Source organism: Myxine glutinosa, chromosome 13, assembly GCF_964187855.1.
Source record: "Myxine glutinosa chromosome 13, kmMyxGlut1.1, whole genome shotgun sequence".
In the NCBI taxonomy this organism is placed as follows: domain Eukaryota; kingdom Metazoa; phylum Chordata; class Myxini; order Myxiniformes; family Myxinidae; genus Myxine; species Myxine glutinosa.
In genome coordinates this window covers 61,120,065-61,136,696 of record NC_136273.1, presented here as the reverse complement: position 1 = coordinate 61,136,696, position 16,632 = coordinate 61,120,065, and the positions used below count along the sequence as shown (strand labels likewise).

The 16,632-nt window shown below is 44.7% G+C and overlaps 1 protein-coding gene across 3 annotated transcripts in view; it reads right to left on the bottom strand.

Annotated features, from left to right (window-relative positions):
- Nucleotides 1–16,632, bottom strand: part of LOC137438466 (acetylcholine receptor subunit gamma-like) — a 71,173-nt gene that overhangs the window by 31,522 nt on the left and 23,019 nt on the right. The window contains exons 2-4 of one of the 3 annotated variants that reach the window (XM_068133570.2): nt 11,359–11,510; nt 11,109–11,153; nt 4,979–5,088 (exon numbers count right to left, since the gene is read on the bottom strand). In XM_068133570.2, the coding sequence (XP_067989671.2) occupies nt 4,979–5,088; nt 11,109–11,153; nt 11,359–11,510 (307 nt within the window). The remainder of the gene's footprint in view (nt 1–4,978; nt 5,089–11,108; nt 11,154–11,358; nt 11,511–16,632) is intronic. The other 2 variants (XM_068133572.2, XM_078767598.1) reach the window with 2 other exon arrangements.

The following is a 16,632-nucleotide window of genomic DNA, read 5'->3' as shown; positions in this document are numbered from 1 at the left end:
AGAGGAACCAGAAAACAATATATCTCTCCTCTCAAGACTGAACTCGTAAACCTTTCTCCCTCTTCCAAATGCTGCCTGTGTCTGATCAAACCTATTTCTGGAGTTTGTTCCCCCTCCATCCCCTCCCTTACCTCGAACGGTCACACAGCTGACCCTGAAAATGAAAAAGCCGAATGCCTCAACTCTGTGTTTGCCTCAAAATCCTGTGTCCCAAACCCATCTCTCTCTGTACCCACCTTACCCAGTCGAACCCAGCTACTCGTGGACTCTGTGTCCTTCTCTCCTGACAAGATGGAGAAGTTTCTGTCAATCCTCGACTCTGATTCTGCTATTTGACCTGACGACCTCAGCCCACAGGTCCTAAAATCCTGGTCTGATGCTCTATCGCGCCATCTCTCTGTTCTCTTCACCCTCTCTTTTGCTCAAGGTCAGCTGCCATCAGCTGGAAATCAGCCAACATTACCGCTTTCCACAAAAAGGTGGAAAAACAGATCCGTGCAACTACAGACCAATCAGTCTGCTCCCAATAATCAGCAAGGTCATGGATTCCATCATCGCTTCTGAAATTAAACGCCTTCCTCTTCTCCAATGGCTTGTTCTCGGATCATCAATTTGGATTCAGACCACGTCACTCTACCCTGGACATGATACTTCTGCTGTTTCAACAATGGGTGGAGGTCCTCAATGCCAAACAGGAAATCAGAGCAGTCTCCCTTGACATATCTCGTGCCTTCAATACGGTCTGACACCCCGCCCTGCTCAACCAAACTCTCCTGCTATGGTATCCATGGAAACCTCCACGCATGGCTTGCGGACTTCTTTTCTGGTCACAGTCAACGTGCTGCCCTGAATGGCATTCTCTCATCTCCCCTTCCTGTCCAGGCTGGAGTTCCTCAAGGCAGTGTTCTGGGCCATGAGCGTTTTCTGGTCTTCATGAATGATCTCTCCGACTCTCTGGAAAATCCTCTCTTTCTCTTTGCTGATGATTCCACTCTCTGCCGCTCCATATCTCAACCCTCAGATCGGCAGTTTGCAGCCTCCTCACTCTCTGCAGACCTGGATAACATCACAAACTCGTCAAACAAGTGGAACATGTCTTTCAATCCTGACAAATCTCACAGTCTCACTATATCTCTCCGAAAAGACTATCTGTACAACCCTCCCATCGACTTTCTCAACAATTCTCTCATTGAAGTTCTGTCGCTCAAGCTTTTGGGTCTTTTGGGTCTGGTTCCTGGGAAAACCACATTTCCAAGCTGGCTTCCAAAGCCAGTTGCCGACTGGGTATGCTCCGTCATGCAAAGTCCTTTCTGGGCACTTCTGAGCTCCTCACCACATACAAAGCTTCCATAGAATATATGCTCATAGCAGCTCAATAGAATACTGCTCTCCCCTCTAGGCTGGTGCTTTTGCCTCATACCCAGCTCGGCTTCACGTGGTTGAAACCAAAGCTTTCAGAATCATTGGAATCTCCCGCGATGAAGCAGATTCTGAGGGCCTATCACTCTCTCACCACAGGCAGGTTGGTGGTCTTTCTGTCTTCTATAGACTCCTCTCTGGCCTTGCTCCACCCCCCATCCCCCCAAATATTTCTGCAGGACACACAAGATCTGTCAGCAACCCTCTTCTGGTAAAACTGCCAAAATCAAGACTATCTGCTCACCTTCACTCTTTCATTCTTCTTTTCTCCTGCCTCTGGAACAATCTCTCACCCTCTCTTCACTCCCACTCCTCCGTCCAGGTCCTTAAAACAGCTGTTCACCACCATCTCTCATCTTCCCCCATCCAAAATCTTGATATTTTCTACTCCCATTAAAACACCTCAAATCCGCCTCTTTCAATCTCCAATTTTTTTCCTGAAATTCCTTGTGTTCATTTGCTTTATACAGTGTACGTCTTCCCCTCCCCCCCAACGCTCTCCCTTCCACAGATCTTCCGACGTCGCTGTTCTCTCCTGTTGTTTGCTTGTGTGCTTACCTCTCCCTCCCCCCTCTTGTCTCCTGCTGCCTTCATTGGATGTTTTATGGGTCTGTTTTCATGTTTAATGTGTTAGCTCTTACACGAGCTTCGATTTTGTATCCATGCATATATATATACTGAAACGCAAAAGAAACTTACCACCTTTGAAACCTTTAAATATCAACAATAACACTGCGTGTAGTAAATGTGTGAACTTATTTGTGGACAATAGTGTCCTCAATGTCAGACAAAATGGTCACGGATGGTCACTTGAACCTTCAATGGTCACTTCATAGCACAGCTGTTGAACAGCCGTTTTGACTGTCAGTGATTAGCCAAGGGGTACGGGATGATTTTAATGAGCTGCGCGTGATGTCTTGATATTGGCTTTAAAAAGGCCAGTGCAAAATGGGCATTTCAATCAACATGCCACGATTGTCAAGGCATCAACGGCAGCGTGCCCTTGGCATGCTGCAAGGCGGACTGAGCTACCGTGAGGTGGCACGTCGCCTTGGCTGTTCACACCAGACGATATCGGCACTGGTGGACAGAGACACCCTCCACAACTCTGCAGATGACAGACCTCGATCAGGGAGGCCAAGAGTCACCACTGCAAGGCAGGACAGGCAGATGGTCCGAAGTCACCTGCGGGATCGATTCCGTCCAGCATCCCGCACTGCGGCAGAAACTCCGGGGCGTGCAAACCCACGGATCTCCAATGATACTGCACGAAGACGACTGCATGACTATGGTCTGACTGCCAGAAGACCATACAGAGGCCCCGTGATGACGGCTGCCCATCGCCGCAACCGACAGAGATGGTGCCAGCAGCATCAGCGGTGGACCTTGGCGCAGTGGAACGAGGTCGCTTTCAGCGATGAGTCAAGGTTCTGTGTGGACAGTCCTGATGGGCGTGAGCGTGTCTGGAGAAGACCTGGCGAGCAATATGCCGATTGTTGCATGCGTCAAGCCAACAGGTGGGGTGGCCCAAGTGTGATGGTGTGGGCCGCCATATCAGGCCGGTACAGGACGCCACTGGTGGTTGTGGATGGGAATCTTAACGCCCAGCGGTATATGGATAACATCCTGCGACCTCATCTGCTGCCATTCCTGCTAGACCACCCAGAACTGAGAACCTTTCAGCATGACAACGCTCATCCCCATGCTGCTCGCTTTACCACTGCATTTCTCCAAGGCGAGAACATCAACACCATGCAGTGGCCTGCGCTCTCCCCTGACCTGAATCCCATAGAGCACCTGTGGGATGAGCTTGGGAGACGCGTAGTTGGCAGGGCCAGGACACGCGCAGAGCTGCTTCAGACATTGAGGACTGAGTGGGACAGAATCCAGCAGCAATCCATCCAAAGACTGGTAGGCAGTATATGCCGACGATGCACTGCCTGTATCCAAAATAATGGTGGCCACACACGCTATTGAAAGGGGACTGACATTGCACCCTGTGCTGTTCTGTATTGTAGAACAAACTGATGAGATGGTGTATCTTGGTCAAAAACTTGACATGTCATCAATAAAATGCCAATGCTTAAATTAGCAATTGTTGGTTTGTTTTATTTTGAACTGTTACAATTTTATTACATTTCAAACAAGTGGTACGTTTCTTGCATGACTGCAATAGTCATGCAGTCGTCTTCGTGCAGTATCATTGGAGATCCGTGGGTTTGCACGCCCCGGAGTTTCTGCCGCAGTGCGGGATGCTGGACAGAATCGACCCCGCAGGTGACTTCGGACCATCTGCCTGTCCTGCCTTGCAGTGGTGACTCTTGGCCTCCCTGATCGAGGTCTGTCATCTGCAGAGTTGTGGAGGGTGTCTCTGTCCACCAGGGCCGATATCGTCTGGTGTGAACAGCCAAGGCGACGTGCCACCTCACGGTAGCTCAGTCCGCCTTGCAGCATGCCAAGGGCACGCTGCCGTTGATCCCTTGACAATCGTGGCATGTTGATTGAAATGCCCATTTTGCACTGGCCTTTTTAAAGCCAATATCAAGACATCACGTGCAGCTCATTAAAATCATCCCGTACCCCTTGGCTAATCACTGACAGTCAAAATGGCTGTTCAACAGCTGTGCTATGAAGTGACCATTGAAGGTTCAAGTGACCATCCGTGACCGTTTTGTCTGACAGTGAGGACACTATTGTCCACAAATAAGTTCACACATTTACTACACGCAGTGTTATTGTTGATATTTAAAGGTTTCAAAGGTGGTAAGTTTATTTTGCGTTTCAGTATATATATATATATATATATATATACACACACACATAAGTCATTATGCGACTCCATCAGTGGTGAACCGCCATGAAGGTATCCCATTCAGCTATCGCTGTACCTTAATGGGAGTGATAAACACCGTCTGCCACACAGTACATTATCTCTGGCATCCACTCATTATATGGTGTTGCAGAGATGCTGTCGGGAGTAACCAATCAGAATATAATTCTTTAGTTCTCCAACCTAATGAGTGCACGCAGTGACGTCACCGCCACGCCTGCCAAACTCGTAGGAGCCATCTAGCAGTAGTATATATATATATATATATACCAAGCCATATATACCTATATATATATACCATGTACCAAGCACTCAAAACGAAGTGAAAATATCCTGGTAGCTGAAGAGTGCCAAAATTGTCCCAGTGATTTTTGGCGAACAGGAATGATACAAAAGAACCTTGCAGAGAACCTTCATAAAAAAACACCCCTGGTAATATTACCACAAACGACCTGCAGTTGGAAACTGCCCGAGGGTCAGTGACGATCCTCAAAAGAATCCTTGGAATAAAACTTTGAAAATAAGAAAACTTCACAAACTGGTCCATGTCATGATCCCTTACTGAAATATAGGGGGATACTTCGAGACCTGGGAGGGCTTCGTTCCACTTTCTGAAACTTGCATATGGAGATAACAACCAACAACACTCACACTCTCACACCGGCCATGTCTGATAGAAGCACAGCATTCACGTAATGTGCAGAAACGATTCATTCTGTGATCCCTTACTTGTTTTCGAGCACGATGTCAGGAAGCCAAACCATGTTGGGTGGGACACGAATCAAGTCTACTCCATCGTAATTCTTTGAGTCCCACGAAAGACGTTTGTCTATCCACTGCTGCACAACAGCAAGGACAGCAAACAGCTTACAAAAAAGCTGTTGCCAGGTTTCATCCATAATAATGTGTTACTCCATGACTTTTGCATCCTTTCCTATGTTAGAGTATATTATCAGAGAAACATAAGGAAATACACCACAATTGTTCAAGAAATCTCTGCACATTTTATTTTGTGTGTGTTCAAGATCGAGACTCATGGAAGAGCTAACAATCACAAAAAAAACAAAAACTGACATAAAACATAAGATAAAGGGAGCGGGAGACAAGATGGGGAGAGAGAGGGAAGCACACAAGCACAACAGTGGAGGACAGGGACATCGGGAGATCTGTGGGAGGGAGCGGGCTTGGGGGGATGAGGCATGGGAAGGGGGGTGGGGCGGTTGGAGAGGTGTAAAACACATGGACACTGCTAGGACAGCTGTTCTAAAGACCTGGAGGGAGGAGTGGGATTGAAGAGAGTTTGGGAGTTTGTTGCAGAGGTGGGAGAAAAGAGGAATGAAAGAGTGAAGGTGAGCAGAGAGTCTTGATTTTGGCAGTTTAACCATAAGAGGGTTGCAGGCAGATCTTGTACGACCTGTAGGAATATTTGGGGGACATAGCACAGACCTGCCTTCAGGAAGTGAGTGAAAGGCTCTCGGAGTAAGCTTAATCGCGGGAGATTCCAATGATTCTGAAAGCTTTGGATTCAACAGCGTGAAGCCGAACTTGGTGTGAGGCAGGAGCACCAGCCCAGAGTGGAGAACAGTATTCCATTGATATGTGGATGAAAGCCTTGTGTGTGGTGAGGAGCTCAGGTGTGCCAAGGAAGGACCTCACACGACGGAGGATGCACAGTCGGCGACTGGCTTTGGAGGGCCAGCTTGGAAATGTGGTTTTCCCAGGAAAGGTCATGGCAGATAGTGAGACCCGAAAGCTTGAGTGACAGAACTTCTTGGAGAGGATTCTTCAGAAAGTATATGGGAGGTTGTCCAGTTGGTCTTTTCGGAGAGACATCGTGAAAGTGTGAGATTTGTCAGGATTGAAAGACATGTTCCACTTGTTTGACAAGTCTGTGATTTTGTCCAGTTCTGCAGAGAATGAGTAGGCTGCAAACTGCCGATCTGAGGGATGAGGTATGGAGCGGCAGAGAGTGGAGTCATCAGCAAAGCGATAGAGAGGATTTTCCAGAGAGTCAGAGAGATCATTGATGAAGACCAGAAAAAGCACAGGGCCCAAAACACTGCCTTGGGGCACTCAAGCCTGACCAGGAAGGGGAGATGAGAGAAACCCATTCAGGGCCACAAGTTGACAATGACCAGAGAGGAAGTCCGCAAGCCATGCGTGGATATTTCCATTGATACCATAGGAGGAGAGTTTGGTGAGCAGAGCGGGGTGCTAAATTGTGTCGAAGGCACATGATATGTCAAGGGAGACAGCTCTAATTTCCTGTTTGACATTGAGGACCTCCATCCACTGTTGAGACAGCAGAAGCAGCATGTCCAGAGTTGAGTGACCTGGTCTGAAACCAAATTGATGATCAGAGATCAAGCCATTGGAGAAGAGGAATGATTTGATATCCAAAGCAATGATGGATTCCATGGCTTTGCTGATAATTGGGAGCAGGCTGATTGGTCTGTCATTGCAATGGTCTGTTTTTGCACATTTTCTGTATAAAGCGGTAATGTTGGCTGATTTCAAAGCTGATCGCAGATGATCTTGAGCAAAAGAGAGGGTGAAGAGAACAGAGAGAGGGTGTGAAAGAGCGGCAGAGCAGGATTTTAGGACCCATGGGCTGATGCCGTCTGGTCCAGTTGCAGAATCGGAGTCGAGGATTGACAGAAACTTCTCCACCTGGTCAGGAGTCAAGGTCACATAGTCCAGGAGCAGCTGGGTATGACCGGGTACGGTGTGTACAGAGAGAGCCGGGTTTGGGACACAAGATTTCGAGGCAAACACAGCTTGAGGCATTCAGCTTTTTCACGTGCGGAGTCAGCTGTGTAGCTGTTTGAGGTAAGGGAGGGGATGGAGGGGGAACAAACACCAGAAACAGATTTGACCAGACGCCACCAGGATTTGGAAGAGGGAGACAGATAAGAGAGTTCAGTCTTGAGAACGGAGAGATATTGTTTCCTGGCTCTCCTGAGGATGGACACACACTTGTTCCGGGCTTTGTGAAAGGAAATGAGATTGCCTTCCATTTAATTTGCCTTCCAGGAGGCGATGGCAAGTGGTTTCAGGGCAACTGCCTCACCACAAGATTCCATGTACCATGGACAGGAGGAAGGGTATGACAACTGAAGATGAGATGGGATAAATCTGTGCATGAGCGAGAGCAATTTACTTTGGAAGAATTCCCAGGATGAGTTGATGTCAAAGGCAGTAGAAATGGGCGACCAGTTCTGATGATTTAGGGCTGCTTGAAGACCGTGCCAGTTGATCTGAGTGAAATGCCAGACTCGTTGACGCTGAGGATGCTCTCGGAGAATGGTCAGAGAGATGTCCACTTTAACAAGCATATGATCAGATGAACCTATTGGAGCAGAAGAAGAGCAGCATACATTTGTAGGCAAGTTTGTCATAGCCAAGTCTAGAAGAGAAGATGCTCCATTGACTGGAACCCGGGTCAGGAAATTGACAGATTGTGTCAGACCCAGTTAGTCGCATAAGTCCTTTGCTGAGGTACCATGTCTGGTGAGAGTGGTACCCACACCCAGCCAGCTGGCCTGATGACAGTTGAAATCGCCACATCTGAGGAAGAGATAGTTGGGATGAGTAGATAGAAGTTGGTCCATGTTATCAGACAGCGAGATGTAGATGGAGTCATCACCCTTTGGTGGACGGTACAACACACATATGAACAAAAGGTGGGAGAGAAGTGGAAGCCGTAACCAGAGGTACTCCTGGGGGTGAGGTGGAAAGAGGGCAGTACAGGGAGAGTGGGGAAGAGTGTTTTTGATAAAGACAGCAACCCCTCAACCCGGACGAGGCTCAGGTCTGTCATACCGGGGGAGGGAGTAACCAGGGAGATATTAAGGAATCAGCGACATCTTGAAGGAAGAAAGTTTCTGTTAAGCAGATTAAGTCTGGTTTGTCAGAAGCATCCTGTATGGAGAGCTCAATCAGGTTTAAGCGAAGGTCCTGGATGGTTGAGGTCCATACCGTTAAGGAAGAGGACGGGGGAGCATCGGATACAGGGGATGGGTGGGGAGAGGTAGGGTAAGATGAGGGAGAGGAGGCGGAGGAGGTAGGGAGAGCTGTTAGTAGTGTGTCAGAGATTTCAGAAGAGCTAGGAGAAAGGGAAGGATGAGGAGGACAAAAGGTTTTGATGGTGATTGGATGAGGCACAGTGAGGTGTTGTTTGAAGGGGGGCAGAGCGAGGCAGGAGGTTGGAGGAGGTGCAGGTGAGAGTTGGAAGGGAGAAGAAGCGGGGAAGATGCTTTGAGGAGGGGTGAGGGGGGGAAATTGGAGAAAAAAAAATTTGAAGGGGAGGGAGGAAGGGGGGAGTTTTGAAGGGGAGGGGTAAGGGGGGAGTCTAGGAGGGGAGGGGAAAGGGGGGAGATTTGAAAGGGATGGCTGAGGGGGGAATTTAGGAGAGGAAGGATGAGTTTGAATTTTAGAAAATGTTGGACGATTAATGGAAAACGAACATTTATTGCAAAATGAGTTTCTTGTGATTTTCAAGTCAGAGATCCGTTTGAAAACATTGGAGGAGGGGTGGAATGCAGGTGAGTATAGGGAATGTAGGAAGGAGGACCTGTAACAGATTGAATTTTTTATTTTAAATGAAGAGATTTGGTGAGCAAATCGCAAACAACCTTTTAAAGTAGAAGAAGAAAAGTGTGTTATAATATACAACAGAATACAACACTTCAGGGGAAAGTTGAAACATTTTAAAACTAAACCGTAACAACTATCTCGGGAAATTCCCTAAATGAGGGCATGAAGGATTCCTAAGGGGGATTAATGATTCCAGCACAGGTTCAGAAGCAGGAACAGAGGATAGGATTTGGCAGCCAGGAGAGCAGAGAAGAAGGAACAGGAACATTGATGGTGGTTAACCCATTTATGATTTTTTATCCTATTCATTTATTGGTCCTCGAATCCTCACAACACACAAATAATTTTTGAGAATCTCTAGGGAGTACGGCTCCCCATTTTGGGCTGGAGCTCTAACATCGTATCTGATGCTTCTTCATGCTAAAGATTCCAAAGCTCTGTCGATTGAATTGGAATGTCCAAAAAGGATGAAGATACTCATGAGCTTGCTCTTTCCCACCACCTACATATTTTGGGTCTCACTGGGTCTGCCCCCCACCCTTCCCAACACCTCCCACCTTCTCTCAAATTACATCTACATTTCTTGTACCAGCAGCACGTTCAAATTAATGTTCCTGCCACATCAGCCCAACTTGGTCGCTCATGCTTAGCATCCAACCGACTCATTGAATGTGTCCATCAAATGAGGTCTACATTTAATCTTCATTCGTTCATGAGTTTCACCCAAAATGGGTGCAAGACTATTGCAATGGTCCTGTCTGTCTGTGTTTGTCCGCGTCTATATATTTTTGCCTCAAAAATGGTTTTCTCTGCAACTGCTTGTCCGATTGATGCAAAACTAGTATAGTGGGGTCTCCTCATGGAGAATATATTTTTTCTTATACGAACGTCATAGATCACATGGTATGGCAGGCTTGGCAGCCATATTGGATTAAAGGGAAAAATCTGGACATCATTTTCTCCGAAACCACTCAACGAAAATAATTGAAACTTGGCATGTGTCATCAACTCCCCATGCGGTATACAGGGTGATAATGATGATGTCATCAGTGAAGTGATATTCCAGCCATAATTGATTGAATTGAAATCGTTATCCAAAAAATCTGAAACTTCATATATCTGACCTCTGACCTGATGTGGGTGAAAAATTAAATTTATGACATTATCGGTCACATGGTACGGCAGCCATATTGGATTAAAGGAAAAAAATGGACATCAGTTTCTCCAAAACAACTCAACCAAAAAAATAGAAACCTAGCATAACGATGACGTCATTATACAAGTCGTATTAAAATTGGTTGAATTGAAATTCTTATCTGAAAAAATTGAAACTTCATATATCTGATCTGTGACCTGATTTCTTTCTTTATTTGTATGCAGCCTGTGGCTGTTTGGCTGCATCATCTTTTGGGGGTGTGGCTGTGCCACTGATGTAATGTCCCCTTACCAGCTAGCTGGTACTCATTTTGCCAACCTCGAAAGGATGATTGGCTGAGTCGACCTGCCTGGTGTTAATTCAACAGAACGACAGGGACTTGAAACTCAAGACCCTAGGATCTTAAGCCAGCCACCTTAACCGTGAAGCCAACACCAGGTTTTATGACCCGATGTGATTGAATAATTAAATGTAGGACTCTAATATCCCATGGCAATAAACTATGTGACATAATCGGGTGCATGGATGATACAGGTATACGGACCATAATAGCAGTGTGCTCAGTTAACGATGGTATTTTTGTTCAGAATGAACGCGCAAGGTGGCGAGACGATGCGCTCTCCGAATGTCGTTCTCATCTGTAGAACCACCATCAACATTTCCATTGCTGTTCCTCCCTTCAGGTATTACAGTTGTCATCTAATCACAGTCTTATATCAATTCCTAATAGCTACTGTTTGGCTTTCTACTCTCCCTAGCTTTTCTCCCCAAACATCATTCTTTCCAGCTACATCACCTTGCCCGCTCTCAATATTCATCCTCCATTGTCCTCTCTCTTCCAGCTCTTCCATAAGCCGACATATCTGTTTCAATATAATTATTTAACTTCATTGGATTGAAATTTTTACTCATTTGCAAAAAGCATCAATAGGGGTTTTGTGCCAATCACGAACTGATGATATTCAATGTCGCCTTTTTATGGAGAGGTTTCCACACAATGTCCTCGATGTCACCTTCATTTTATTGAGATCCTTTGTGTTCGGAGAAATACATTTGTTAGAGTGATCAGTGCTGTGAATTTGAGAGAGAAAGTAATTGAACCCTCACCAACTCGATCCACACATTGCTCGTCAACGACTCGTCTTGTTGTTTCTGAAAAGACATAAAGCTTTGAGTCAACAGTCTGTCCTGTGACTCTCCAAAACAGTTAAAACCATCGGAAAACAATCAATAGCTTGTTTCTAGAACTGGGAAGTTCATTGCACAAACACTCAACATTCCAGCAAAGCAAACCATGTTGTTATGTAAAACCACAAGACTTCAACCAACCCTAAGTGGGCCTTTTGATGGAACTCACCAATGAAATGAGGTTGGTGAGAGTCATTTTAATCTGAACATCCACCATGTCAGACTGTTTAATGGCCGGACGAACACTCTTTTCATAGCCCTGAAAGAGATTGGTGATGAGATGTTCCTCTTCGTTTATGTATCTTGCTCCTTGAGCAGCCACTGTGAGATGGAACACGAACCTTACTGCAGAATTGCAGTCTAAACCCGACATTGGGTGGTCCAGAATACAACAACAACAACAGGCATTTTAAGGCCATTTTCCCTGCAAGAGCGGGGGTTTGCCTTGCGGTCCCCATGACAATCTTCTCCATTTAGCCCTATTTTCTGCATCTCCCCTGGTTAACCCCCTTGCCCGCATTTCGTCTTCGACCATCTTTAGCCAAGTTTTTCTCGGTCTTCCCTGTCCTCTACTTCCTTCTACATTCATTTCCATCACTCTTCTCAACCAGTCACTTTCATCCTTCCTCAACACATGACCAAACCATCTCAACCTGTTCCTTTTCACAGCATCCATCACAGGCTCTATTCCCATCATCTTTCGCAAGTCATCATTTGTCTTCCTCTCTCTCAACGATATTCCACACATCCACCGAACCATTCGAATTTCCACCCTTTCCAGCCTTCGTTGCTGCCTACGTTCATTACCCATGTCTCGTTCCCATAAATCATAACACTTCTCACACATGCACCATACACCTTTCCCTTCAGCTTCAACGACATTCCCATCCTCGTCAGCACGCCACTCAGTTCCTGAAACTTCTTCCATGCACATCTCACTCCAGCAACCGTTGCCGAGTCTGATCCACCTTCTCCATTCAGCACGTCTCCGAGGTAACAAAATGTTTTCACACCTTCCAGCTTCACGCCATCTCCAAGATCCAACTCAACATTTCCTCCATCTGCAGCTCCTTCTGTGCACACCTTAGACTTGAATGTAGCTGCCACACTGGTTAATGACCCTCTCAAACCACTACATTTTTGATGAACCCACTCAGCGCACATTGTACATTGAATGGAATTCACTCCGACACCCTTCCTGCACACAGCACACGGCCACTTCCAAGTTTTTTCCACCTCACCACATGCTTTACCACTTGCCATCACCTTCGTTTTTCCGATATTCACCTTCAGACCTTTTGTCTCCATACATTCCTTCCACTTGTTCATCTTCTCCTTCAATCCATCCATACTTTCTGCAATCAACACCAGATCATCTGCATACAACTCCCACGGTAAACCCTCCTTTACGTTCCGAGCCAGCACCTCCATCACAGCTACAAATAGTAGTGGACTTAGTACCGACCCCTGATGCACTCCCACCTTCACCTCAAACTCACCACTGTTCCCGTCCTTCGTCCTTACAGCTGTGCGCGCTCTTTTGTACATTGCCATCACCACTCTGATCAACCATTCCTCCACTCCTAACTTCCTCAATGCCCATGTCACTACTTAATGTGGAACCCCATCGAATGCTTTCTCCAGATCAACAAACCCAAAAAACAACTTCTTCCTCTTCTCCATGTACTTCTCCTGCAACTGCCTCACAATAAAAAGCACGTCTGTCATGCCTCTTCCTGGCATAAATCCAAACTACATTTTGTCAATCTTCACTTTCTTCCTCATCCTCCTCTCCAACACCCTTTCCAATACCTTCATTCCATGCTCCAATAACTTTATCGCTCGATACGAGCCACAGTCCAGATGGTCACCTTTCCCCTTGTATAGAGGGACGAGGGTACTCAGTTCCCCAGCCACTGGAATGCGGCCTTCTTTCACCACCAGATTGCAGATCTCTGTCATTCTCTTCACACCCCAATTTCCCGCTGCCTTCAACATATCTCCCACAACTCCCGTCGGCACTCCCGCTTTTCTACTCTTCATTGCTTTTATCGCTTCCTCAGCTTCCTTCTCAGTTATCTTCTCTGCCGGTCGTAAAACTGGGTTACTCTCTATGTTGCCATCCCATTCATTCTCTGCATTCAACAGTATTTCCATATATCTCTTCCATCTTCCTTTAATTCCATCTGGGTCCACAACGATTAGTCCCACTTCATCCTTCAAGCAGCTCACCCCCATCACATCACACCTCTCTTTCGCTATCTGCTTTGCAATCCTGAATACCGCTCTCTGACCCTCTTCCGAATCCAATCGTTCTCCGAACATTTTCCTACATGCCTCCTGCGCCTTTGCTACCTCTTTCTTCAGAATAATATGAGAAAAAAAATTGTAACAACTGTTTAATATTCCCACCATCCATAATTGTTCCTTTGGTCATAGAAACACTGTATGTGAAGTTTTAGGGATCTCCTTTAATATTTAGAGGTAGCTCAACTAACTTGTAATTTCAGTATATATAGTCTATACACTATACAGGTGAAATTGGTATATAACGCAATACACAAATTACACATACAGTACATACAAATTCTAAACACATCTACCAGCTGGTTATTCATTCTTTTCCAGTTCGGGTCTTCTTGTTGCTGTCAGGGAATGTTTTCCTGTGTTCCTGCACAACCTGCAGCAGGAACTGAAGTTGATCTTCATCATGTGTCAGCAGTCCAATGAACTCCTGAATTAGTGCAACTCCTCGTTCCGCATGGTCATTTACCACTTTCATGGCCTTCATGGCTGGATTTCAGCAAGCTGACTCCCAACAAAAAGCAGAACATCATCCTTGATATCACAAAGGGATTCACTAACCAATTCATCTGTGGTTGCATTATCAAAGTTATCCTGATCCAGAAATTCCCAGCGAGCCTGGAATCGTTTGAAGATTAAGATCTCTGGTCCAGAGGAGGGTCCCATGCAGCTCACAAACACTGCTCCAATCACAATTTCAAGTATGTGGTGGCGACAAGCAAGAAATAGCAGTTCGGTGCCCAGTCCTTGTTCAATTAACACTCGTGCTCCGGCCAGCCTACTCTACAGGGTACAATGCATACTGCATAGACCCCTCAAAACATATTTTCCTTCATAAAACATCAACAAGGCATGCAGGGCATTCATAACTCAACTTAAAATTCCTGTAAAAGTATGCGACAATCAAACTGTTTCAGTGTCCATGGTATTGCAAGACGTTAGTGTAAGACCATATGGGGAAACTTTGATGACCATGAGCTACCCATAAATATTATTGTACACCGCTCCTTTCCTATGCCATCTCCAGGCATTGCAAAACGTCATTGCCAGGCACCGAAGGGGGATTGGCAGTGACGCACGCTGAAAGGGAGTACTCAGTTTTCACTCTGGTTGTTTGTTTGTTTGTTTGTCTGTCCGGGCGATATCTCAGCCATCCTTTGAGCTGGGAAGCTGAAATTTCGGCACAATAGTGAGCAAGTCCTTTGTCAAAAATTGTATTTTTTGTTTTTTGATTAATCAATTAATTGCGGAGTTATTTAATTATTATCGATTAATTAAGTACTTATTTAATTAATCTAATTTCCTTTCTCTTCTGACCATTAACTCAGGCACCTTTTGAGTTAGGAAGCTGATATTTGGACATGCCAATGACCAGGTGATTTCGCTGCAAAGGCTATTTTTGATTTATTAATTCATCAACTAATCAATTAATCGATTAATTATTTAATTATTCGATTAATGACAAAAAAATTATTTTTTAAAGTTACAGATTCTGATGAAATGGTGGTGGTTTATGTGTTCTTTGACCAAATTGATTAATAATTTAATGTTTTAATAATTACTATTTCTTTATTTTCATTATTAATCATTTATTTATTTTCTTTCTCATTTGGCCAATATCTCAGGCACCTTTTGAGCTGGGAAGCTAATATTTGGACATGACAGTGACCAAGTGATGTGGCTATAAAGGATATTTTTCATTTATTGATTAATCATTTAATCGATTAATTATTTATTGATTAATTGATTAATTATTTATTGATTAATCGATTAATTATTTAATTTTTTATTAATGACTTATTTAATTAAATTTCAAAAAGATACATCTTCGGATGAAGCACTAGTGGTTTAGTTATGTAATTAGCCAATTGATTACGAAAATATTTTGTGATAATCTTTTATTGATTTTAATTATACAATTAATCAATCAATTAGTGTGCACCTCCCTCCCAATGCAGCCTCTATGAGCTGCACTGCGGTTTTGCCGGGCCCTGGAGGTGCCCCGGCAATGCCGCGCTGTAGGATATTTAATTATTTGGCATGGGGGTGGTGTACTTTGAATGTATCTGTACTTGTTCAATTTCATTTCACCAGCAGTGTTTTTTTTAGTTATTGGAACAGTTCTGGAGAGTGAGAACATAATTGTGGACCACCCCACCCTACAAATATATATATATATATATATATATATATATATATATATATATACATTTTTCCTATACTACTGTTACTGCCAATATATATATATACACACACATATATACACACATACACACACACAAACACACACAGTATATCCACACTATAGTAGCTTTTCAGCATATAATTTTGTACACATTTGATGGGAGGCCATTTTTTTGCGGTACGATCCTCCATGTACTCGATATATGTGCATATCTTAACATAATGGAGCTAGTGCATAAATGGCTATATATATATATATATATATATATATATATATATATATATATATATATATATATATATATATATATATATATATAATTATTATTCATAATTTGTATGCAGCACATCACTGTGGGGTAGCATCAATGGCTGAGAGTGTGGCTGTCGTTCTCATTTGTAGAACGACGCCCTCTGTATCTTAGTGCAGGAATTTGTAATTTGTTCAACGTACTGGTGATAGCTTGGCTACCCTTCGCCAAGGACAACATGGGATCTTTAATGTCCACCAACAAATGCTGGCAGACAGCTCGTGTAACGTCCATCCAAGGGAGGGCACACATACCGATGAATCATCCGGCTGTGAAACACCAGGATGGTAGCTTATAGCTAGGCCGAGATTTGAACCAAGCCATGGCTAACAGCTGAGAGTCAAGTGTGCATACCTTTGGGGTCGAGGCCATCCTGACAGCCACACATATATCAGTGTCATGTCACATCTTGTGTCAGTGTTGGTTAATTTATCCTTCCTGACTGTAAACATCCTAATTGGTGATCAGCAGGGCAGAGACAATGTGTTCGTGTGGCAGACGACAATTGTTGCTAACAGGTTGTGCAGCAGGTGCTGTGATGGGACTCAATCTGTGCCTTGCTGCTTCATCAACTTAGCGGGTTTGATATATACATGTTACGGTAGAACGTATCATATGTACCTTCCGGCGGTGTACCACTTTAT